This window comes from Xenopus tropicalis, chromosome 10, assembly GCF_000004195.4.
Source record: "Xenopus tropicalis strain Nigerian chromosome 10, UCB_Xtro_10.0, whole genome shotgun sequence".
NCBI lineage: Eukaryota > Metazoa > Chordata > Amphibia > Anura > Pipidae > Xenopus > Xenopus tropicalis.
In genome coordinates this window covers 18270647-18297829 of record NC_030686.2, presented here as the reverse complement: position 1 = coordinate 18297829, position 27183 = coordinate 18270647, and the positions used below count along the sequence as shown (strand labels likewise).

General features: G+C 40.6%; 1 protein-coding gene across 1 annotated transcript; it reads left to right on the top strand.

Annotated features, from left to right (window-relative positions):
* Positions 1-627: 627 nt before the first annotated feature.
* sgca (sarcoglycan alpha) lies at positions 628-26421 on the top strand. Its single transcript, XM_002935544.5, has 9 exons — positions 628-717; positions 5713-5844; positions 12830-12978; positions 13054-13126; positions 14319-14517; positions 17628-17787; positions 21928-22136; positions 22990-23016; positions 26089-26421. The coding sequence occupies exons 1-9, from the start codon at positions 687-689 to the stop codon at positions 26276-26278; spliced, it is 1170 nt and encodes a 389-aa protein (XP_002935590.3). The 5' UTR covers positions 628-686; the 3' UTR covers positions 26279-26421.
* Positions 26422-27183: the final 762 nt, after the last annotated feature.

The following is a 27183-nucleotide window of genomic DNA, read 5'->3' as shown; positions in this document are numbered from 1 at the left end:
TCAGGGCCTCTCCTATTAAAATTCCAGTCTCTCATTCAAATTAAAGCTTGGTTGCTAGGGTAATTTGGACCCTAGCAACCAGATACCTAAAAATTGGAGAGCTATTACATCAAAGCTAAAGAATATAAAATACACATATAATGAAAAAAATAAAGACCAATTGTAAATTGTCTCAGAAAAGCTCTCTACATCATACTAACAGTTAAGTTAGTTAAGTTCTACATTATTACCAGTAAGGGGGGCACAGTGCCTAACTCACACCTTGTGCTGGTTCGGAAATAGCCACCACTGTTTCGGGAACATCCGGCGGAGGGAAGATAAATACATTTCCCTTCTCTCTAATTTGGACGTGGAGTACAATGTAAGTCTTTTAGTCTTTCTGTCGAATGACAGATCACAGCCTTGTGTCCATTGTAATTGCATGTGGCATAATGTGCCCATAGAAAGTTTCCCATGAACGATGTTATGCACTAAGTATGGAATAAATACGGTGTCTGTTATGTACTACATAGGCTATGAATAGGCATCTGGCACAAAGGTCTATTTTAAGGCACTGGTCTGCTCCGAGAGTGTTTTGTATGTGTCTGTCCCAGTGTCCCCTGTGTTACAGTGCCTGTCTATCCCTCCCCTCCCAGCTGCCCCTGTCACTCTGCCCTGTCCCTCCCTCTCTATCAAGAACAGCAGATATGGCATCTCAGAGGGTGACTCTTCTCACAGGCAGGTCCCACCTATACCCTGTTTGTGTGCTGCATGCCCATGTGCCCCCCAACTGCTCAATCGCCTGCACTCTCACTTTACCTATTCTTCTCCTATCCCTTCCCACTTCTTTTCCGGGTTTTCTCTTCCATCCCTTCTCTTTATATATTTCTCCTTCTCTGTCTCTTTCTCTATCAGTCCCCTCTTTCTTCTCCTTTCTCCCACACATTTCTCTCCTGTTTCTCAGCCTCCTTTTAGCTGTCTATCAGCTGTCTTTGCTGCTGTCTCTCCCTTACTGTCTCTTCCTTACTGTCACTCACATACTCACCCACCTGCTCTCCCACAGGTACGCTGAACTCTCTATAGTCCCTCTATAGTCTCTATAGTCTTTTACACACACTGCCCATTTTGCCTTATCCAGCCTGTCACCCTGTAAATCTGGGATACTCTCTCAGAGGCATAACTACAAGGCGACCTTAATGATTTAGCAGTGGACCTCATCAGTAACTAAGCCTAGCAACTAAATCTTTTAGGGTGCACAATCACACACATTTTAGGCCACATGATCACTTTCACATGTGTAAATCCAAATTGCAGGACTGCTATGGGCCCTATAGGCACCCCAGCATATGCTGTTTCTTTCTGTGCAATTTATGTTACTCAACTACAACTCCCAGCATTCTATGACACTTGTTGACTAACATGGGCAGCCGGGAGTATAATGACCATTGGGAATTGCTTCAAGAAAAGGTTTAAAGCTTACAGTGAGCAATTTACTATGAATACTAACAGACAGTTATCTCTTTGAGGTCTGTTAAACCTCCCTGTGCAAATGGATCCTTATAAAGAGCTGGAAACAGAATTCTACCTCATTTATCTATTTTCATCTCACTGTGACAGTGCTATATATACCTCTGATGTATAAATAATTGTAACCCACTGGGTCTACATTTATATTCAAGTGCTTCAGTGTGTAATTGTCAGAGATATGGCTGCTTTGGCTCAGCAAATCTCATTTCTACCCATAGTTGTGTTTATTAATAGCAGGGCTTTTCCGTTCTTTCTCTTTCCTGACGTGCCATGTTCTGTAGCCTTGTTCCATTAACACGGAAACTGAAGTTCACAGCTGATAACAACAGATTGGCTCGTTTACTGTGCCTATTATTTTATTTGCTTATTTTTTTTTACTAATTTCAAAGCTATTTTTGGTTTTAAAACTGAAAATACAAGCATGGGCAAAAATGTGGAAACACTTAAAAGGAAACTGTGCCTTATTCGCTGTGAGGGATTATTAATAATTTACTTATTTTTATATTCAGCTAAACATATTGGCATAATATATTCTGAACAGGGAGCCTTCTATATATTGGCATATATGGATTTAGTGATTTAGTGAGCAGGAGCAGCCATGATTATTTTAACATGAAACATCATCCAAAGACTCTAATGAACCAGTGCCCTCTAGTGGCCATGGTGTTATGAAAATGGTGGAAAACTGTAAGAACACATAAAACAGGACCCCAAAACCCCCAGACATGTGTTCAAACTTTAAATAACCTTCCAAATTTAGTCAAATGGGAGTGGTATTTAGGGGGTGTAGCTGCAAAAATGGGCGTGGTCAAAAAATTCACTGCACAGCACTTATTTTTGTCCCTCTTTCTGTTTTCAAAATGTTGGGAGGTATGCAAATTCAGCATTTCATATGGCAATATAAAATCAGATTATCATTTTATAAAGCACAAGAGCCATCAATATCCTGTAAATGATGTCCTTTAAATGGTGTTTAGTGATGTCATCAGTTACAATCAGGGCATAGTGATGTAATTTGTGCCACATGACTTCCTGAAACTTGTGTATTAAAACCCAATGTGGTCTGCTTCCTGTATAGTTACACCATAAAAGAAGTGCTATGTACTAGCCTAGATCTGTGATCCTCACCCCCAGTAGCCTCCCATCTTCTTTTCTGCTGATTCACACCATGTTCTGGGCAGCTGTCACTCACCTGAGCTTAGGGGCCGACTCACAATATACCGTATATATACAATATAATAGTCACAATTAGACATGGCACCTTTGCCGGTGGCTAAACCCGAACAAAAGGGGCAGAGCTGATGGCATAGAGGGAGGGGCAATGAAGCTGGGGGGTGGGCATGATGTCGCTGGGGGTGGGGAAAATGATGTCAGGTGGGGTTAATGGTTTTCTTAATGGTTTAAACTTGACAGAAAGTTTTAACCAGATAGCTCTTGTTCAAGGTTAAGGTGTTCAAGGTTTGAACCTGAACAGACAGTTGAGACCTGAATAGCCCTAAGAAAAACCGAAGTGTTCGGGATGAAAACCAAACAGGTGGCCACCCTAGTCACAATACAATGCTAATTGGTAATAAATTCAGATTCTCATTACATGGCAGCATAGAAACCAGTACATACTACATGGTCAGCCCTGTATTAGGTTGTATGACAGCTGTAATCTAAGTTTTTGCTTTATGAACTATAATGATCTCTAAGCTTAGCTTCTCAACAGCTGCTTATAGCACACTGAGCATGTGCAGTGCCACTGACACTTCTAACAAAATCCAAGATTGGGATCTGGCGTGGACAACCATGAAGGCCTGGATCATTACTGTTATAGAGATGCTGGACCTTTTGGTGTCGTAAGATCAGTACATTAGATATGGAATTTTTGTTCTTAGGGTTTATTAATCCTTCAAGCTTGTAAAGCCAATGAAACATACCTAGAAAACCGCAAGTAAAAACTGAATTATTTAATGGTTTATCAGCAAACATGCAAAAATAGAAAGTATAGTCCAGGAATTCTTCAAGGAGAATAAAACCGCTCTTATTAGCTTGGCCCCCTCCAAAGCTCAGCCCCTTAACCAACCCCCACTCCATTTGCTTTATCTGGTTCTGCCATCTAGTGCCACTTCAGGCGCTCTTCTCTATGAGCACTGACACCAAACATGACCAATTCAAGCCAGGTCCAGATCGGCTTTAACTGATCACAGAGAAGATAATCTAAAGATGGCACCTGTGCTATCCTATCCTGCTTTAGGTGAGCCCCAGTGGTACACTTTAGAAGTGGGGAGAAAGTCTTTGGAGGGGGTCAGGCTATTAAGCAGGCTTTCCTTCTCCTTTAACCCACAGCTTGAGGCCCACAAACAATTTCCCAAGGAGTATAGGGTGGGTCTCCATAATCCCCTTTAATCATGTAAAATTTCTTCCTGCAATAGAAATGAGTAAGAAATTAAAAAAATAGCTATTACTTGGTTTTTAGGGGGGGTCAATAACAGACTCCCTATCTAATAAGTAAACAGAAATACTGGATGGAATGCAGAACGCCTCTGAGTGAACAGCATGCCGCTAATGAATGGCCGCACACAATTAGGATCTGCTGTTTGTTTCGAGGCAGAGTGGCCTCTGGCTTTGTGAGAGCAGTGTGAGATCTCTATTTATATAATTATAATAACCCAGCGGGAGGTTTGTGTGTGTGTTTATCCTGTTTTTTTCCTGATTTACAAAGGATAATGTCATTAAAATTTCAGTGTTTACACCAGGTTTAATAATCCACAGCCCCATGGCAGCCAATAAAAAGGTAGGATTAACTGGTCAACTGTCTGAAAGCAAATATCTGACTGGTTGTTATGGGCCCCCACCTGACTTCCTCCCCGAGCGCGTATAAATTGAACGCGTCAGGGGAGGAACAGTCAGAAGGGAGAGCGCCGGCAAAGGTCGGACTGGGCCACCGGGGCCCACTAGGGCCGGGGCCCACCAGGATTTTTCCCGGTGTCCCGGCGGCCCAGTCCGACCCTGGCTACGAGACCTGGTTTTCAGCTTTTATTACATTACTTCCAGACTGTATGTTATTATGTGTAGCAAGGTGGGTTGCACAAATATTACAAAGCTGCAGGGAGGTGGCTATGGGGCTGTCTAACTGGAGGTCCACAGGCTGGATATGGCCCTGCAAGAAATGTTGTGGTCCCTGAAGTGCTCAAGAGCTCCACTTACCTCTTTGGGTGGTATCATTATATTATTATAATCTGGCCCCAAACTGCCCCACTCTATAAAAATGGGTGCCTTGCACTACCGTATAACATAGCTATACACAGTAACCCATACTTCAACTTTCTGCTGATTCTGACTGGGAGATGCAATTTTACTTTGGTTTGTAACATCTACAAGACATTATATCAAGCTTATTTTTATATATTTTTCACTCATGTTACCCCCCCCATCCACAAGTCCTATATGTTAACCAATCATTGTTCAGTGTTCTTGTTTATCCAATATCTCAACCAATCAATTTCCAGTGTTCTTGTTCATATCGGTACATCTCCTTTGACCCACATTGAGTCTGTATGGTCTTCCATGATAGCATGTTCCAGACAACTTGTGATGAGATGATGGTGGCTAATATGTTCCTCAAGCTGTCTTCTTGGAGATGAGTGGCTCAGTGTACTCAGCATTACTTTTAGAGCTGTAAACACACACATATGTATGGCCAAAGTATGAGGCCTATAGGAAATGCATAAGAAATTTATTTGAAAATCGTAAGATTTCTTCAGAAAATGACTGGAAAATTCATAATTTTTTAATTGCACTGTAACCCTTGTGAATTCTATAAAAAATATAATAAAAAAAAGAAAATTCAGAGGAAAACCATAAGAATTTCATAGAAATTTTTGTAGGAAAACAAGGTTAAAATTGGCACCTCTCGTTGCCAAAAAAAGTAAAAATATTGAATAATTGAAGTGAAGAACTGATTAACGATAAATACCTGAAAAGTTTACTAGCATATAGTAAAATATACAAAAGATTTGCAACAAATAAAACTAGAGAAAATTTAAGCAAAATGCACCAAGGAGTTTTTAACAGAAATGTATGTTTCTTATTTTTATAAATGTGTGACTGTATTATTATTACATTTGTATTAATATTACATTTATGTTAAGTGCCATTTAATAATTTCAGAGAGACCTTCCTTGAGTATCAACATTTGTCTTACTGTGTTTTCTCCCCCAGTTGCACTGTGGCTGTCTTTCCCCCTATGCTTCTGCGATCAGAATGTTGTGGCTTCTGTGGGGGTGCTTTTTGTGCATGAGCTGGACACTAAGCAATTCCAACAAAGTTTTCCCTCAGCTCAGAATAATTATGGTAAGTATAAATGGGAGATTTATTATTATTATGAATCTTTATTTGTATAGTTACATAGTCAATTGGGACTGAAAAAGACAATAGTCCATCAAGTTTTACTCTCTCCAAAGACTCCACCAGCGGAGATTGCTCTCTCTCTCTATATATATATATACAGTGGCTTGCAAAAGTATTCGGCCCCCTTGAACTTTTCCACATTTTGTCACATTACAGCCACAAACATGAATCCATTTTATTGGAATTCCACATGAAAGACCAATACAAAGTGGTGTACATGTGAGAAGTGGAACGAAAATCATACATGATTCCAAACATTATTTACAAATTAATAACTGCAAAGTGGGGTGTGCGTAATTATTTCAGACTTCACTGATAACCATTATGTCACCAATTTGTATATATTGAGCTCAGTTAAATCATATTGTGTTCTAATTGTAATCTAATGTTCTGGTAGAATTATATCTGTTTCCTTATGTTCTAGCAGAATTAGTTCCATCTGTGTTTTTATGTTTGAATAGAGTTCCACTTGTGTTCTTACATTCTATTAGTGTTCAAGATTGTTCTTATGTTCTAGTGGAGTTCCAGTTATGTGTTATCAGAATTAATGTTACGTTCTTATGTTCTTGTAGAGTACCAGTTGTGTTCTTATGTTTTAGTAGAGTTCAAATTGTGTTCTCAAGTTTTAGCAAAGCTACAGTTATGTTATTATGTTCTAGTAAAGCTCCAGATGTGTCTTCATGTCAAGCAGAGTTTCATTTATGTTCTTATGTTCTACTAGAGTTACAGTTGGGTTCTTATGTTCTAGTAGAGTTTAAAATGTGTTCTCACGTGGAGTTCTATATGTGTTCTTATTTTTTAGTAGAGTTTTAGAAGTGTTATCTTGTTTTTGTAGAGGTCTAGTTGTGTTCCTGTGTTCTAGTAGAGTTCCAGTTGTGCTCTTATGTTCTAGTAGTGCTCTAGTTGTGTTCATATGTTTTAGTGGAGTTCTAATTGTACTTGTATTATTTTGTTCTAGTAGTGTTCAGTTGTGTTCTTATGTTTTAGCTGAATTTCATGTTATAGTACAGTTCCAGCTTGTGTTCTTATGTTCTAGTAGAGTCACAATTGTTTTATCCTGTTCTAGTGGAGCTCTATTTGTGTTCTTACATTTTACTAACGTTCTAGCTCTGTTCTCATGTTGTAGTAGTGTTCTACTAAAGTTTCAGTTGTGTTCTCATATTTTAGTAGAGTTCTAATTGTGTTCTTGCGTTATATCAGAATTAATGTTGTGTTTGTGTTTTTTGAATGAGTTACAGTAGGGTTGTTATGTTACAGTGTAGTTCCAATTATGTTCTCAGATTCTTGTAGAGTTCAGCATGTTCCAGTGTTTGAGTTCCCGTAATGCTCTTGTGTTTTAGCAGAGTTACAGTTATGTTCTTAGCTGTGTTACAGTTATTATGTAGTAATGTAGTTCCAGTTGTGGTTTTATGATCTAGTAGAGTTCTGATTAAGTTCTCGTGTTTCAGTAAGCTGAATAGTTTCATCTTTTGGCATTAGATATTAATAAGATTTGTTAAGATTCTGAAAAGCATTATCATAAATATGAATCCTTGCATTCATGCCTACTTTAAACCTGTAACATTTGGTTGGTAGAGAAGTGATGAACTGACAACATGTTGTCATGTTGTAGTAGAGCTCCAGTTATGTTCTAACATTTGGTTGGTAGAGAAGTGATGAAAAATAGGAATGAATTTACATTTTTATACAATGTTGGTGGGTTCTTTTGTGACTCATCAAAATTTAAAGACTTTGAATTAACTTTTAGTATAATGTAGAGAGTGCTATTCTGAGACAATGTGCAAATGGCCTTTATTTTCTATCATTTGCAGTTATTAAATTATTTAGATTTTTGTTCAGCAGCATTTTTAGTTTGAAATTTTAGCAGCTATCTGGTTGGTATGGTTTGAAGGAGACACAGGACAATATATCGGCCTAAATAGAAAAATAAGTAATAAACAGTAACAATAAAATTGTAGTCTCAAAATGCAACAGGTTTTTGGCTACTGGGATCAATGACCCCCATTTTTAAAGCTAAAAAGAGTCAAATAGGCAGATAATTAAAAAACCATAAAAAATGAAGACCAAAAATAAAGTTGCTAGGAATAGGCAATGCTATAAAATACTAAAAGTCAACTTAAAGGTGAACCACCCCTTTATTAATTTCATCATGTCAAAATTGGTTCCCCTAAAGTGGCCCCAAAAGAGTGGCTCTTACCGTACATAGGTTAATTCTGACACCTAGTTCCTTTGGATTTTGTTTTTCCTCAGAAACATAAATGATCTTTTATGAAGGAATAAAGGGGCACAGCATCTTTTGTAACATCAGAAACTGCACCAATTGCAGAATAAAATATATTTGCCCATTTAGATACTGCTACAACCACAAAATACCCAGAAGTTTATTGAAATAAACAGGATGCATTTTATTTTTCCATCTTCAGCTTGATCTAACAGAGCATTCATCCTCAAGGAAAGCAAGAAACCGATCCCATCATTTGCAGCCACAGATATCTCTTTCCTGAGAGCAGAAGTGATCTCAGCCATTTAATTTAGCTCCTTAGGGGGTCTCGGACTGAAAGGGCTGTATCTAAAGCTGCTCTTTGCACAAAAGGCAATTTTACCATCCGCAGTGATGTTTCTAAGAACACTTTTAGGCCCCTTACTGAAAAAAGGAACAAACTGACTGTGAAATTCTCAGGGATAGACATACACTGCAATGTTTTCCTACCCTTTAAAGCCTGGAGATATAAATCAATGAGACAGTATTAGCTGAGAATTCAATCCTGCCCATGGGGAGATTTATTCTCTTTACAGTCTGTGGAGTTGAGAGACTTTTATTTTGAAAGGGAGGTGTGAGTATTAAAATTACTAGTAAAAGACTAGGATGATGGCAGATAATACAGTGAGTTCTGTAATTAATTTGTGGGTGGGAAGCCTTGAACTCTTGATCTATACGTACTAAGCCCTTCTTACCACACGTCAAAGTCCACAAATGCAGGGCCAGATTTAAAGAAGTGGCCATAGATAATAAAGAAATGCTGGGTTCCCTTCCTTATCATCTCCCCTTTAAAAAATATGAAGTACAGTGGCTTGCAAAAGTATTCGGCCCCCTTGAACTTTTCCACATTTTGTCACATTACAGCCACAAACATGAATCAATTTTATTGGAATTCCACATGAAAGACCAATACAAAGTGGTGTACACGTGAGAAGTGGAACAAAGTTCATACATGATTCCAAACATTTTTTACAAATACATAACTGCAAAGTGGGGTGTGCGTTATTATTCAACCCCCTTTGGTCTGAGTGCAGTCAGTTGCCCATAGACATTGCCTGATGAGTGCTAATGACTAAATAGAGTGCACCTGTGTGTAATCTAATGTCAGTACAAATACAGCTGCTCTGTGACGGCCTCAGAGGTTGTCTAAGAGAATATTGGGAGCAACAACACCATGAAGTCCGAAGAACACACCAGACAGGTCAGGGATAAAGTTATTGAGAAATTTAAAGCAGGCTTAGGCTACAAAAAGATTTCCAAAGCCTTGAACATCCCACGGAGCACTGTTCAAGCGATCATTTAGAAATGGAAGGAGTAAGGCACAACTGTAAACCTACCAAGACAAGGCCGTCCACCTAAACTCACAGGCCGAACAAGGAGAGCGCTGATCAGAAATGCAGCCAAGAGGCCCATGGTGACTCTGGGGGAGCTGCAGAGATCTACAGCTCAGGTGGGGGAATCTGTCCATAGGACAACTATTAGTCGTGCACTGCACAAAGTTGGCCTTTATGGAAGAGTGGCAAGAAGAAAGCCATTGTTAATAGAAAACCATAAGAAGTCCCGTTTGCAGTTTGCCACAAGCCATGTGGGGGACACAGCAAACATGTGGAAGAAGGTGCTCTGGTCAGATGGGACCAAAATGGAACTTTTTGGCCAAAATGCAAACCGCTATGTGTGGCGGAAAACTAACACTGCACATCACTCTGAACACACCATCCCCACTGTCACATATGGTGGTGGCAGCATCATGCTCTGGGGGTGCTTCTCTTCAGCAGGGACAGGGAAGCTGGTCAGAGTTGATGGGAAGATGGATGGAGCCAAATACAGGGCAATCTTGGAAGAAAACCTCTTGGAGTCTGCAAAAGACTTGAGACTGGGGCGGAGGTTCACCTTCCAGCAGGACAACGACCCTAAATATATGGAATGTGCAACAATGGAATCGTTTAAAACAAAACATATCCATGTGTTAGAATGGCCCAGTCAAAGTCCAGATCTAAATCCAATCGAGAATCTGTGGCAAGATCTGAAAACTGCTGTTCACAAACGCTGTCCATCTAATCTGACTGAGCTGGAGCTGTTTTGCAAAGAAGAATGGGCAAGGATTTCAGTCTCTAGATGTGCAAAGCTGGTAGAGACATACCCTAAAAGACTGGCAGCTTTAATTGCAGCAAAAGGGGGTTCTACAAAGTATTGACTCAGGGGGCTGAATAATTACGCACACCCCACTTTGCAGTTATTTATTTGTAAAAAATGTTTGGAATCATGTATAATTTTCGTTCCACTTCTCACGTGTACACCACTTTGTATTGGTCTTTCACGTGGAATTCCAATAAAATAGATTCATGTTTGTGGCTGTAATGTGACAAAATGTGGAAAAGTTCAAGGGGGCCGAATACTTTTGCAAGCCACTGTATATCAGGGATGGCCAACATAAAAATGGTTATCCTGCATGCCTAGGCGGCTGATTTACTAACCCACGAATCCGAATCCGAAAAATTCCAATTGGAAAACTAACATTTTGTGACTTTTTCGTATTTTTTGCGATTTTTTCGTCGCCGTTACGACTTTTCGTAAATTGTCGCAACTTTTTCGTAACCATTACGACTTGCGCAAATTGTCGCGACTTTTTCGTAGCCATTACGATTTGCTCGTATCTTGTCGCGACTTTTTCGTATTGAGCGCTCGTAAACTGCGGGCAAAACTTTCAGACTTAGCATGATTTTGGAAGCCTCCCATAGGACTCAATGGCACTCTGCAGCTCCAACCCGGCCCAAGGAAAGTCTCCCATAGGGCTCAATGGCACTCTGCAGCTCCAACCCGGCCCAAGGAAAGTCTCCCATAGGGCTCAATGGCACTCTGCAGCTCCAACCCGGCCCAAGGAAAGTCTCCCCTAGGGCTCAATGGCACTCTGCAGCTCCAACCCGGCCCAAGGAAAGTCTCCCATAGGGCTCAATGGCACTCTGCAGCTCCAACCTGGCCCAAGGAAAGTCTCCCATAGGGCTCAATGGCACTCTGCAGCTCCAACCTGGCCCAAGGAAAGCCTCCCATAGGGCTCAATGGCACTCTGCAGCTCCAACCCGGCCCAAGGAAAGTCTCCCATAGGACTCAATGGCACTCTGCAGCTCCAACCTGGGCCAAGAAAAGTCACGGTACTGAAGCTTGAATGAATCCGAAACTTTTGTACTTGGCGCGAAGGCTACAAAAAAGTTGCGGCAATTCGCGAAACAGTCGTAACGGCTACGAAAAAATCACGACAATTTACGAAAAAATCGCAAAATACCGATCATTACGAAAAAACGCATTCGGACGCCTTCGGACCGTTCGTGGATTAGTAAATCAGCCCCTAGGTGTCAGCTAAACACTCGTTATGACACCAGTGCATTTTGTGGAGTGGAAAAACTTTGCACAGAAATAATTCCGTAAAATTGTCCAAAAAAGTTTGTTTTTGTGCACATAGCCTACAGGCAGTTTAGGGATGCACCAAATCCACGATTCCACCAAATCCTGGCAATTGTATTCAAACCCTGAATGTCATGTGACTACTGAACAACTGAATGTGACCTTTTTTATTTTGGATGATGCTTTTAGTTTTGGATTTTGCTCAAATATTAATAAGCAAATTAGATTCTTTTGTTATTTAGTGCATCCATAATATACTTGATAGAAGTCCTAGTTGACAGGGTAAAGGTGGCTCTTTTTAGCTATAGGCATTCTATAAGCAGATGGTGGGCTATAAACAACCAACATTATCTGCCTCTGTGTTTTTGGTAAGTACAAGGAATTCCAAGGTACAGCTGGAAATGGCTGGGGCATACTGTAGGAATGGTTTAGAACACCCTGATTTTGGAGATGCTAGGAGATAGCCTTCCACGCTCTTGGCCAACTGTATTTAGGACGAAAACAGATGGAGCGATTAGTTGTAATTTTTAACAACAGCAGTTTCCATATGGAATTGGGCGTCAATGTGATTATTAGCCTTGATCGCATTTATAAAAATTGTAGTGACTAGTAATCTGTCTTTGCCCTTAGTGTTAGGGTCTTATCAATGGATCATTGTTCTGTTTTCACTAGTTATTATTCTCTTCAGGGGTAATGTAATAAAAGGCACTAAGTTTGCCCAGGGGCAGTAACCCATAGCAACTAATCAGTAGGTAGCATTACTGGTCACCTGTTTAAAAGCAAATATCTTATTGGTTGCTATGGGTTACTGATCCTGGGCAAACTTAGTGCCTTTTATTACATATGGGGGCTTGTATCTTACTATATTGTAGGCCACTACTCCAACTACTTTGTATACAGGTGGGAGCAGCTATTCCAGAGGCAAGAAAAAACATTTGGCACCTCTCTGCTCATCTACAAAGTAGAGGACATACACTTTCAATGAAAGATAAGATGGCATGGGGCACTAGGGCATTTTGTTTGTGAACCCCTCCAACCGCCAGAGAGATGTGTATGTTTGATGTGAAATATGTTGGCACTTTATATGTTAATACTTAGAATAATAATCTATTCTAACACTATTGAAAATAAACAAGTGACCTGTGGTTCTTTTCACTACTTCAGGGGCCCCCCATGTCCCATACTCTGCAATGTATTCTAAAAAAATTGTTAATTACTCCCACTTTTCTCATATCTGATATACTTGTTCTATTACTTGTCTTTACCCAGATGTTAATCGCATTGACCCAATCACATTTCGGGCAAATTTAGACGGCTTCCCGGACCTGCCCGCATGGCTGCGTTATACTCAGCGCTCTCCATGGCACGCAGCTTATCTCTATGGTTCCCCTACTCAGCCTGGCAGGCAGGTTATAGAGGTAATGAAACAGACATCTGTCACCCATTGAGACACAAGGGATGACATCCACTGGAACACCATTTTGTTTTCTCAGGTGACAGCCTACAATAGATACACATTTGAGACAGTGAGGGAGAGGATTATCTTCAATGTTCGGATTGGAACAGGTAAGTTACTCCCACTGAAGACAAATGGCAACCAGGACAATGTGAAAAATAAACAATAGATATAAATTAGGCATGTCCAACTGTCGACCCCTGCAGCCATTATTGATCTACAGCCCTCCGCAGCCCCAAACAGGTTTAGCATGATGAAAGCAACTTTCCAATATAAATTAGACACTTCTGTGACTGTAAAATAAAAAGTAAACATGTATTACTGAAATCATGTTAGTGCACAGCATAGGCTTCAATACCCAGAATGCCTTGCACACTTTTGTGATCCTCCTTTTTACAAGCCTATTATCACAGAGCATGCAAAGCACTATGGGAAATTAAACCCTGACTAGAGAGTAGAAATGTAGGGGTCAACAATATTGCCAATACGTTTGTTAGGTGGCAACCCTAACATGCCTATCTCTGACCTTACCAGAGCATGTGGGGTGGGATAGGAAGGAGTATATAAATAAAAGTGGATGGAAATAGAATTGGAATCCAGAATGCTCGGGACCTGTGGTTTTCCGGATAAGGGATCTTTCCATAATTTGGATCTTCTTAACTTCAGTCTGCTAAAATTCATTTAAATATTGAATAAACCCAATAGGCTTGTTTTGCCTCCAATAAGGATTAATTATATCTTAGTTGGGATCAAGTACAGGTACTGTTTTATTATTACAGAGAAAAGGGAATCATTTAACCATTAAATAAACCCAATAGGGCTGTTCTGCCCCCAATAAGGGGTAATTATATCTTAGTTGGGATCAAGTACAGGTACTGTTTTATTATTACAGAGAAAAGGGAATCATTTAACCATTAAATAAACCCAATAGGGCTGTTCTGCCCCCAATAAGGGGTAATTATATCTTAGTTGGGACCAAGTACAAGGTACTGTTTTTTTATTACAGAGAAAAAAAGAAATAATTTTTAGAAATTAGAATTATTTGCTTATAATGGAGTCTATGGGAGATTACTTTTCTGTAATGTAGAACTTTCTTAATAACGGGTTTCTGGAAAAGGGATCCCATACCTGTACAGACAAAATATGTAATGAATGTATTCTGAAAAGTTGCTTAGAATTACATTTTCTCTCTTTGTACAAACAGCTTTAAAGGGCCATTCTATTCCTAAAGAATTCTGACCTTTGTGGTTTTTACCAACATTTTAATACCGTAATGCTGTAATTTGTTCCCTCCACTGCAAGATTCGCAGCTTCCATATCAGGCAGAACTACTGATCCTGGATTGGGACGTGGAAGAGCTCTTACCCTCCAAAGCTCAGTTTGATGTCAAGGCACCTCTGCAGGACGAGTGGGGTTCCCAGACACTGACTGTCATTAATATCACATCAGCGCTGGATAAAGGGGGTCGAGTGCCACTTCCATTGCCCGGCCACAAAGAAGGGTGCGTGCTTTATAACACTAAGGGTCAGACTTATGAAAGTATGATTTTCCTACGTTTGAAGAGCACGATACAAAAAAATCGTATCAAATACAATTTTTTTGTATAGTGCTTTTTAAAATACGAAAAATTCGTATTTCAAAATACGAAAAAAACGTATCTGATCGTATAATGGTCGAAATATATGAGTTTTCTGACTTTGATCCTTCTGTGTATGATTTTGGAAGCCTCCCATAGGACTCAATGGCCCAAGGAAAGTCACGATACCGAAGTTTGAATGAATCCGTAACTTTTGTTGCGCTTTTTTGCCACAAAGTACAAAAAAGTTGCGCAAATGTACGAAAAAGTTGCAGAAAATTTGCAAAAGTCGTAACCTTTAAAAAAAAATATAAAATCTTTTGTACTCGGACCAGTCGTACTTTGATAAATGTGCCCCTAAGTGTGCCTCGCTATTTACTCAAATAGGATATAGGTATAGGATCCATTATCTTTCTGTAATTTGGATCTTCATACCTTGAGCCTACTAAAAACTAATTTAACCATTAAATAAACCCAATAGGATTATTTTGCCTCCAATAAGGATTAATTATATCTTAGTTGGGATCAAGTACAGGTACTGTTTTATTATTACAGAGAAAAGGGAATCATTTAACCATTAAATAAACCCAATAGGACTGTTCTGCCCCCAATAAGGGGTAATTATATCTTAGTTGGGATCAAGTACAGGTACTGTTTTATTATTACAGAGAAAAGGGAATCATTTAACCATTAAATAAACCCAATAGGGCTGTTCTGCCCCCAATAAGGATTAATTATATCTTAGTTGGTATCAAGTACAGGTACTGTTTTATTATTACAGAGAAAAGGGAATCATTTCACCATTTAATAAACCCAATAGGGCTGTTCTGCCCCCAATAAGGGGTAATTATATCTTAGTTGGGATCAAGTACAGGTACTGTTTTATTATTACAGAGAAAAGGGAATCATTTCACCATTTAATAAACCCAATAGGGCTGTTCTGCCCCCAATAAGGGGTAATTATATCTTAGTTGGGATCAAGTACAGGTACTGTTTTATTATTACAGAGAAACGTGAATCATTTAACCATTACATAAACCCAATAGGGCTGTTCTGCCCCAATAAGGGGTAATTATATCTTAGTTGGGATCAAGTACAAGGTACTGTTTTATTATTACAGAGAAAAAGGAAATCATTTGTTACATTTTAAATTATTTGATTATAATGGAGTCTATAGAAGATGGCCCTCCCACAATTCAGAGCTTTCTGGAAAACAGGTTTCTGGTTCCTTCACCTGTATTACTCGTCAGGCCACAAGGGCACTGCCCAAAGTCTCATACTGATAATAGTATTCTATAGCTTGTTGCCTTTTTCCCTTTTGCTGTTAAAAGTAAACAAAGTGTCCAGTGCAGGAATCCCCACAGCTGCATAACTACTCTACGCTGGGCCCCCCCTGCAAAAAAATCTTTGAATGGGCCCAGCACAGAGAACCAAACTCTAGCAGCCCCCAGCCCCCTTCCGCCACCAGCTTTGTTGCGTCCCTTGTCCTGGGTTCCCGCCTGCTCTCCTATCTAAGAGCTGGGTTTAACTAGCAACAACGGAGGATGTAGACCCCATGGCCTGGGCCCCCTGTGACCACGAGGTATGCTTTCTCTATTGTTACGCCACTGGATCCCCAACCTTTTTTACTCGTGAGCATGAAATATGTTCTTTGGGGATGCAAAATAAGGGCTGTGATAGGCTATTTGGTAGCCCCATGTGGACTGCTGGCCTGCGGGAAGCTCTACTTGGAGTAAAAATGTGTCTGTGATTCCAAAATTTTCCTCCTAGCCAGAAATATAAAAACAGGCACCTACTTTAAGGCCACTAGAAGCAAATGTCAAAGTGTTGCTAATGTGATTGGGGATCACTGGTCTAGTGAATGGGAGCATTGCATGCAAATTGCATCCTCTCCTACTTGCTAGGCCAGCTCATTGCAGTACCATTACTTAACACATGTAAAAAGAGACAGGGCATTTGTAAAGGACATTTTCACGCCAAGAAAAGGAGTCATTATTGGTATTCTACCAGGGTGTTTTCAGGACTGTCGATATGTACATTGCTGAATGGCATTCTCTCTCTCTCCCCAGATATGATCTATTAAGGGCTGATTCTATTAAGATTAGTCATTATAATCTGCTAAAGCAGAAATCATTGATAATGTCTAATGTTTGTTGTACCCCCCCCATTAGTTAACCACAACATAAACCCGAGAGCTGACTCAACTGCCCCCTGCTGAGCTTCTAACAATTCAATTAGAACGCATTCTGCCCTCTAGCTATCGGCCACAACAGCAGCAACAGAACATTTGGCTTTTTCCTCACTAATTCCCACATATAAACTGTACAGAGCCCAGGAATTGTTGAGCACAGTGAGACACAGTATTACAGAATACACAGGTGACATAGTATACACTGCTATAGTATATCAGGGGTCACCGTGCCATAATACACTGGGGGTCAATACTCCATAACATTAGGTCTCTATGCACTAATATGCTATAATATGCTGTGAGACACTAGTGCAATATTACATAAGACTTCCCTGTGCTATAATACATGTATTACCTATACCCCATATGTAATAAAAGGCATACAGTTTGCCAATGTGCAGTAACCCATAGAAACCAAATAGAATTTTTTTGCTTAAACAGGCTCCCAACACAAAACATTTGTACTTTGTATTCCATAACCCCAGTATTGATCCACTTACCCTATCAATCAGGCAGTTTAAATGACAGACCCGACAGTACTAACAACAATAATAATAATAATAATAATAAAAAAGTGATTTCTTATTGCTGGGCCTTACACCCCCCTCTACCAATTTTGCTCTCTTCTGGACTTTCCCGGAAACAATTATTTTCTTCTGCATCCCCATCCTATATTTGCCCTGTTAAATTGCCTACCTGTTCCCTTTTTATCACTCCTTCTAATGTCTTGCATCAAGTTTTATTACCCTGCCCCTGGAATGCCACATTCTCTTAAACATCTCTACTTACCCAGCCCCTAAAGTTCTCAACCTGTTCTTTTCCTGTTTCTCTTGCTAACCCTTAGGGTATACATTAAGGTGGGTTCCGATGTCCCTTTTCCACAGTGCTTGCTTTATTCCCAGAGCCCCCGGATAAGGCAATTTTGCAAGGAGGGACAGAGGCCGCTGGTCCTATGCAACAGTCGCCTGAGAGACTTTCAGATAGACTGGTGCAATGTCAGCCTGGTGAGTAGCAATTATTGGGGTCTTTATTTTATTTGTCCAGCAGAGGGCGCTTGGAGCTCATGTACTACAGGGCAGGATACTGTCTACTCTAGACAACTGTATGCAATGGCAAAATGAATAGTTTTTGTTTAAAGTTTTTTAAATATTGAAATACATATACTGGAAACAATAATATTTTTACAGATTATTTATTCTAATCTCCATTTCCCAACATCGTTCTGTGTGCTCAAGGTGCTTTGTTCTCCTCAACATAAATGAGTTCATACAATGCAGTGTATTATATGTACTGATATAGCATCACAAGTGCACAAATTGTTGTGTAAACACAAACAGGGGTACAACAGTATATATACATTATATAATGAAGAGCTAGGAGTTGGAACGAGGCTTGTGCCCCAAAGAGCTTACAGTCTATGAAACATAATATAGCTTTAGTTTATTTCCTTTTCTTACCTTCTTTCCTTTCTCTTTCCTGTGTTCAAATAAGGGGTCACTGAGCCCAACAGACAAGAAACTATTGCTCTGCAAAGCAACAATTTTATTGTTATTGTTACTTTTTATTACTTATCTTCCTTTTTGGTCCCTTTCCCATTTCATATTCCAATCTCTCATTCAAGCCACTACCTGGTTGCTAGGGTAGAATGGGCCCTAGCAATCAGATAACTGCTAAAATACCAAACTGGATTGCTGTTGAACAACATGCTAAATAACCGAAAGACCACAAAAATACAAAATGAAGACCAACTTTAAACTGTCTCAGTATATTAATGTCTATATCATAGTAAAAGTTAATTTAAAGGTGAACTTCCCCATTAAGTGGTGAGGTTGCAATTGCAATTCAGAAATAACCTGATATCCACACTGTACCAACTGGACCAATCCCTGTCCCCTAATATACACAACAACCCATAGCAAGGCAAGTGGTGCCAAGTTGGCCTAATAGTGAATAATCTTGGTTTCATTAACTTAGTTTGTTAGGTAGTAAACAGCAATGTACAGAGTCAAACTGGGCCGGTGGGACGCTGGGAAAAAACCCAATGCCCTGCCAACACAGACCCCAACCCCGCCTGCCCTCCCTTCCCTGATTGTGGCAAAGTGAGTATAACATGTGTGTGGGGGGGAAGGGCTGGCAGTGGGTGAGCAAGTGGGCAGGGGGGCCATAGAGGGGGTGTGGGGACCCCTGGGATAGCAGCCCCCAGCGGACCTCGCACATTAAGATTAAGAATGAGGGAGAGACAGAGAGGAAGCTGAAAATACTTTTGTTTGCAACCATTCTTTAAAAACACAGTGTACAAGGCAAGACATGGAAGCTGCAGGTTGTATGAGTGATCGGTACCAAGCCTTCAAAGGGACTAAATTACAGGGAGGGCTATAATCCTCACGGTGGAACACTGTAATTCAGTTAAATAAACAATATACAGGAGGGAGGCCAGTTATGGGAATAGGCAAGGCACACAGAAAATATGACCTCATGTTAAAGGCTCTCTAAAAAAAACAAAAAAAACATATAATACAGGATTTTAACATAGTAAAGGGGACATTGCCTATGTTATGAATATAAACAGGAGGGAGAAATTATTGATCCGATTGAGAACAGGAGTCTGCTAGTTTGTTTACCTGCTCATACCCCCAAATGTAATAAAAGGCACTAGGTTTGCCCATCAGCAGTAACCCATAGCAACCAATAATCTATTTGCTTTTAAACAGGTGACCAGTAAATGCTACCTGCTGATTGGTTGCTATGGGTTAATGCTCATGGGCATATAACCCTGTTATTTTAATTGATTAATTTGGGCCACTTGCAGTACCATTTATCACCTGTTGGTGGCTGCACATTTATTGCTATGGCAGTAACAAAACACTGAAGTGCTTGGGCAAGTTGAGGACCATAAGAATCACTTGGAGGGCCATTTAGACTTAGGGTTGGGGGGGATATAGTAACATTCATATTTTATTTCTTTTTAAGATTTGTATTTTTTGCTCAAAAAATACACTTTTTTTCCTATTGATAATGTGTCAAAACTGCAACAATTCCGACAGTAAAAAAAGTGCCATCTAAAAGCTGTCATGATCATGTAGAAGTCAATTAGAGGTTTTTGGATTTCGGACGCTCCGTTTGTGTACTTTTCATTGATTCTGATGCGCAATACTTTGTGCTTTCTGGTTCTCATCACATAAAGGAAACCAGAAATGAGGTTGGGGAATGCCCTTCCTAGTGATGCTGTAATGGCAGATTCTGTTAATGCCTATAAGAGGGGCCTGGATGAGTTCTTGAACAAGCATAGTATCCAAGACTATTGTGATACTAATATCTACAGTTAGTATAAATGTTTGTATATATAGTTTATGTGAGTATATAGATTGGTAAATATAGGTTGTGTGTGCTGGGTTTACTTGGAAGCGTTGAACTTTTTTCAACGCTATGTAACTATGTAGGTAACTTTGTACCATATCGGGATTTTATAACTGAACCGGAATAAGTGTTGGTACATAAAAAAGCTCTGGGTGTCTGGAAATATTCTACTGTTCTGGGCTAGTCACTAGGCTGGTGGTGTTCAGACTTCTTGGGATCAGGCCCCTTTGTGGCCAAAACTTGGCCAGTACTTTCTTACTTTATATCAAAGCAAAAATACATAAAATTGTTATTCACCTAGGACAGGTAGGATAGTATATCAATGTAACCCCTTCTTGGCTGTAACCAAGCCAACAGCATGGCTAGGGTAGGTTTTGAGCATGGGGTACACGCGACTCAGTCCTTCAGGATGGGCCTTCGCTAAGTGGAAGTGACCAAACGGAGCTATAGTGTAGTGCAACTACAACCCACTGTAACTGTGTGCAGTGCAGAGTAACAAATGGGCACCAGAAGGTTGTTGCATTTGAACAATAGAATTGGTTTATTGTCAGAGACAATCAATATGCAGGTTTATTGCAATATACTCACACAGAGGAGATATCAGAATTGCACAGAAGATAGAAAAATATGGTGTCCACCCCTATAGCCCACCTCAGCAGAGGATGGGGAGGGTAAGGATCACCAACCAGCATGGCCTCCCCGTGGAGAGTAGCCTGGCCAAGTATCTGTATCCTCAGGGTGTCCCTTAGCAGCCAAGGATCCCTCACAGCCGACTATGGATCAGGGATAGGAACTGACCTGATACCTGTGTCTTAACTGTGTCCTGTTCTAAGGCAACAATGCCTGTAGGGAAGAATACTTCCAGCTAATCTCTCCTGGTTGGAGCCGAAACTGCTCTTTCTAACTAATCTCACTATCTCCTAGAAAGTGCTCTTATAAATTATCCTGACACTATTCCTCATTCACGGGGTCCCTGTCCCCGACTTCACTAGAGCTAGATGCAGACTCTAGGGTAGAAGGCTTTACTGGGGCCCTGTTGATCCCAGGCTCAGTGTAACTTCCACCTGGGTCAGCAGATGCAGCCAAAGAGGAAGACCCACCCCAAGCTAAGCACTATATCAGAGTGCCCAGGGAGTGGTCTCCCTGTTAACCAATAAGACACATATGCAAAACTATAAAGTGATACATGGGTCTTTGCCCAGTAACAGCACAGACTAAGGAAGTTATAGGGTTTAAAGCCATTGTTAACCCTATGGGTGCATACATCTACTATCCACTGCTTTGGGCCCCTCAGGAGGGGCAGAACCAAAGTTAGAGAAACTTTGAACTAGGTGGACTGGCACTGAGAAAGAAAATGTTAACCCTTAAATTAATGAATGTAAATGTGTGTAGATCGCTCTTCTGAGCACTTTACAATTTACATTAATTATTTTTGTTTCATATGATCTATATAATAGCAGTGTTTTTTACACTATTCATATAATGTAATTGAAACAGTGGCACCAGGGTTAGTAATTCTTCTCTACTGTTTTCTAAGCAGAGCAATATTAGAAGTTTTCTACTTTTGAAACTGACCAGCAGATGGCTCTGTTGTTTCAATTTCATTATATTAGGAGTTTCAGTAACTGCTAATATTTTGAAAACAAGATAAAAATAATGTAAGTTGCATAAGAAGAGGGCTCTGGGCAATATTCCATTAATTTGTTTCAAGGGGTCACATTCCTTTAATTACCAGATGATGTAAAGAAGTTGTAATATTGTCAAAATTACTTTATTCTTTCTTATAGACAGATGGCTTTGGAACGCCGATCCCTGTGCGCCCAGAACCTGGTTCTGGAATTTTGAAGGGGGAAGGTGAATTTAACCCCCCATCAGAGACCTTGGAAGAAAAGTACTACCTCCCAGATTATCTGCTCACTCTTCTGCTTCCCAGTTTACTGGCTCTGCTGCTGTTTTTGCTGCTCTGCTACATCATGTGCTGCCGCAGGGAAGGAGTGTAAGTACTGGGGTGTGGGTGCTGCCATACATAGTGGCGATGAAAACATTTCACAGTGCAGTGGCCCATATCAACTATTAGCTTGGATTAACCTAGTGCAAGTAAGACTAATAATAGAAGGTGCGAGCCTTCAAAATCAGGCAACCACTGAAGAAATAGGGTGTGTATGTGTGGCTGTGTGTATGTGCGGCTGTGAGTAAGTGTGGGTGTGTCTATGTGCGGCTGTGTGTATGTGTGTAAGTGTGTATGTGTGGCTGTGTGCTGCGTGTATGTGTGGCTGTGTGTATGTGCAGCTGTGTATATGTGTGTAAGTGTGTGTGTGTGTGTATGTGTGGCTGTGTGCTGCGTGTATGTGTGGCTGTATGTATGTGCAGCTGTGTATATGTGTGTTTGTGTGTAAGTGTGGGTGTGTGTTTGTGTGACTGTGTGTACGTGTGGGTGTATGTATGTGCGTCTGTGTGTAAGTGTGTAAGTGTGGTGTGTATATGTGCAGCTGTGTGTATGTGTGTAAGTATGGGTGTGTGTATGTGTGGCTGTGTGTGTACATGTGTGAGTGTGGGTGTGTATATGTGCAGCTGTGTGTATGTGTGTAAGTATGGGTGTGTGTATGTGTGGCTGTGTGTGTACATGTGTGAGTGTGGGTGTGTATATGTGCAGCTGTGTGTATGTGTGTAAGTATGGGTGTGTGTATGTGTGACTGTGTGTGTACATGTGTGAGTATGGGTGTGTATATGTGCAGCTGTGTGTATGTGTGTAAGTATGGGTGTGTGTAGGTGCAGGTGTTGTGGGTGTACATACACTACTGGGAAGGACAAGGCAACTCCACAGGTTTAACTTTTTGTTTGTATTTCAGGGAGAAGAGAGATCAAGTCACTTCTGAGTAAGTTCCACAGTGTGTTGCCCCTGTATGTTCTTTGCTACTTTATGGTTATAAAAATATGAATTTTGAAGACTTAGGTGCTGTGAGCAGACTTATGACACTTTATTCACTATAGTAACAGGTAATTTATGCCAGTGTAACACTGTGTGTGTGTGCAGCAGAGCTTTGTCCCTCACAACAAGGACTCCAGGCCTAATCTCTCCCTAAATCTGTCAGAGGACTTCCTCTTCCTCTACGAGATGTTCTTCTTTGCAGGAAACTTTATTAGTCACACACAGCCAGAAACAAAACAAAGAAACCAAAATAACCCTTTTGTTCAACTGTTATATACTCCTTTTCATGGTGGCACTGTTCACTCATGGTGGCCAACTGATTTGTCACATAGATGGTATTTTGCAAACATGGCCGGTAAAAATTATACCTAGGGTTGCCACTTTTTGGCAGTGTTGTGGGGCATAGCATAGGTGGGCTGCATTCAAGGGGATATAGGGAGCAAGATGGGTTAGAAAGGGAGCTGGGAGAGGGTATAGGATGTGGGAAGGAGGTGGCTAGGAGGTGGGCCTGAAACTACATTTCAGGAAAAATTTGTAATACTGGCCCCGGCTGGCATTTTCCCAGTTATGACTGCACTCAGACTCCAATCCCCTTTAACTTCTCACAAGTATTCTGCTTTAGTACCCCAACTCAACCATCTAGTTCCACCACCTCTCTCCCCAACATGACTCCAGTCAGACACCAGTCCCCTTCAGCATCTCCCACTGTTCACATATGGCAGCATCTTTAATTCATCACTCAGCGTGACTCCCCCTAAACCCTTTCTGGCTGTATATCAGTGGTTCTCAACCTTCCTAATGCCGCGACCCTTTAATACTGTTCCTTATGTTGTGGTGACCTCCAACCATAAAATTATTTTCATTGCTGCTTTATAACTTACCTCCAATACTTCTGCTTTCAACACAGTAGCTGCTCTCTACATGTGTGACTGGTCCGCATAAGTACGTTATGGCGCCAACCCTGTCACATACACCTGTATTTGTACGGGGTGTATGTAATGGGGTTGGCGCGATGATGTCATCATGCCGGGTACCCGTATGTGGGCGTATCTGTATGTGGGCGGACCCGCCTGGAGACAAATAGAGGAGCGGTGCCTCGGTTCCTATTAAATATGTGTTTTCCTACATCATTGTCTTGAATAAAGGAGATTTTTGTTATTACCTCATTCACTATCAAGATGAAAAGAATCCAACACTTCATAGGAGCTATAAGAGAGATGTATGTATGTATGTATAACTTTATTTATAAAGCGCCACAAGGGTACGCAGCGCTGTACAATCTTACAGAATACAAAATTACACACAGGGAGGACAAGTGATATAATAAATAAATACAATAAATATTTATATATAAGTGCCATGTGGTATGAGACACAGTAGGAAGGAGGTCCCTGCCCCGTAGAGCTTACAATCTAAGATATAGAATATATAGAGATATATAGTATTAAACCCAAACATGAAAGGTTTCAACCCCTAAGGTTGTACATTAACAGATTTAATCTGCCGATTGAAGTCCTTGAAAAATTTGTAATACTGGCCCCGGCTGGCATTTTACCAGCTAAATACTTGATGCCAATGCATCAAGGGAAAAAAAAGATAAAACTATAGGAATGTAGGTTTTTTCCAGGAAGTGACCTATACTTTCAAACAAATATGTTGGCTGAGCCTGATATGTTCCTAATATTCAGTGCGGTCACCTCATATAATCTACATAAGAAAAAGAGTTTGAAACATACAGGATCTTGGTTGGAGAAACCAGCAGACATCTAAAATGCATAGAAATGTCCTACCTCCCAATGGTCCTTTTTATGTAGGAAAGTCCTAAAAATGGGCAGGGATTCCTGAGAAAGTAGGCAGAGCAGATTGGGGGGTTGTCTGGGCATAACTGGGCATTTTCAGGGTCTAGTTTATCACTCATTTGATAATTGAAATGTTAGGAGGTATGTAATTCCCTATTATATGGCATAGGATACAATTCTGTGCATGGTAAAACATATTAATTTCTCTTTTATTCATATCAATGGGAGCCGCCATGATTGCTCAGAAGTATAAACATCCTTCAGTGACCTCACTGGCCAAGTTATCGTTCCTTTTGTAGGTTTTTAATCATGCAGTACTGTAAGGGGCACATTTACTAACCCACGAATCCGAATTGGAAAAATTCCGATTGGAAAACGAACATTTTGCGACTTTCGTCGTATTTTTTGCGTTTTTTTCGGCACCTTTACGACTTTTTGGAAATTGTCGCGACTTTTTCGTTACCAATACGATTTGCGCGAAAAAACGCGACTTTTTCGAAGCCATTACGATGCGCTCGTATCTTGTCGCGACTTTTTCGTATTGAGCGCTCGTAAGCGGCGGGCGAAACTTTCAGACTTAGCATGATTTTGGAAGCCTCCCATTGGAATCAATGGCACTCCAACCCGGCCCAAGAAAAGTCACCATACTGAAGCTTGAATGAATCCGAATCTTTCGTACTCGGCGCGAAGGCTACGAAAAAGTCGTGACTTTTCACGCAAGTAGTAACGCTACGAAAAAATCGCCAGATTTTGCGCAACATTCGGAATGGCAACGAAAAAGTCGCGACAATTTTCCGAAAAATCGCCAAATACCGATCATTACGAAAAAAACGCAATCGGACGCATTCGGCCCGTTCGTGAGTAAGTAAATGTGCCCCTAAGTGTACAACAATTCCACACAATAAACATAAGATTGCAACATGGAAGACATCAGAATATAAATACATATAGAGTGCATTACAGAAATATACACAAGAAGAAGAATCCCTGCTTACAGTCTAATTACAGTTATGTGCTTTGTACACATATGAACACTATGCATTCTATACTCCTGGGCTCCCTGGCATCTACTGTGTATGCTGTTTTTGTATGCCCTTGATTCTATGAGTGAAGGGGATTTACTAGCAGATACAAAAGAGAGTAACAAGGAAGGGCCGGGTACCCTTCAGCAAGTAAAGAACAGACAATAGTTAGTGATTTGCTTTCTCTTGTACTTGCAGCATCCAGCTTGTTCACCATCAGACAGTCTTCTCCAACACAGAAGAGCTGCGCCACATGGCCTCCAACAGGGATGTTCCCAGGCCTCTTTCTACTCTGCCCATGTTTAATGTGCGCACTGGACAAAGAGCGCCCCCCATGCAGCTCTCAGAGGATAGCGCTCATGTTCCCCTTATCCTATCTCAGCAGTGAGTCTTACTGATTCTTCCACTGATTGGCTGGGGCAAAGCATGTACTGGGATAGGAGGACTCACCTGGATCAGTACTGAGCAATAGTAGAATCTTCTTTTTGTTTTATTATTGGTGAATTAAAGGGGAACCTTTGTGTTACTTGCCTTCTTCTCTCAGACTTTCTTTTTTCCCACCTCTCTCCTCAATATAACACCAGTCAGACTCCAATCCCCTTCCACTTCTCACAAGTATTCTGCTTTAGTACCCCAACTCAACCATCTAGTTCCACCACCTCTCTCCCCAACATGACTCAGTCAGACACCAATCCCCTTCAGCATCTCACAACCCTCTTGTCTCTCCCACAGCATCTTTCATTCATCACTTACTGTGGTTTCCCCCCCAAACCCCTTGGCTCTATATTATTATCTTGAATAAAGGAGAGAGTTTTTGTTATTACCTCATTCTCTAAGGAATATGTTGTTGTGTTAGTGAGTTTGTCATCAATATGAAAAGAATCCAACACTTTACAGGAGCTATAAGAGAGATATATAGTATTAAACCCAAACATGAAAGGTTTCTACCCTTAAGGTGGCCATACATGGGCAGATTTAAGCTGCCAACTGAAGTCCTTGAGACCGTTTTGGTAGCTTATCTATATGTGTATCTGTATAGGGACCCCTGAAGAGCCTTCCCAATCGATATCTGTCAGGTTTGATGTGGTCCTCAGTCCGATGGCTCCTATACCCGTCATTTTGATCATTTGACCCTAGAGTTAATGTGGGGCCACCTTTCTACTGTTTCAATTGTTCATATAAAGCACAAAATTGCCCTATCCTTGAACTGACCAGTATCCATAGTGCATGGATTCCGGGCAGGATATGCAAGCCACCATACATGCACAGAAAATCGTACTAAACACATTTAAT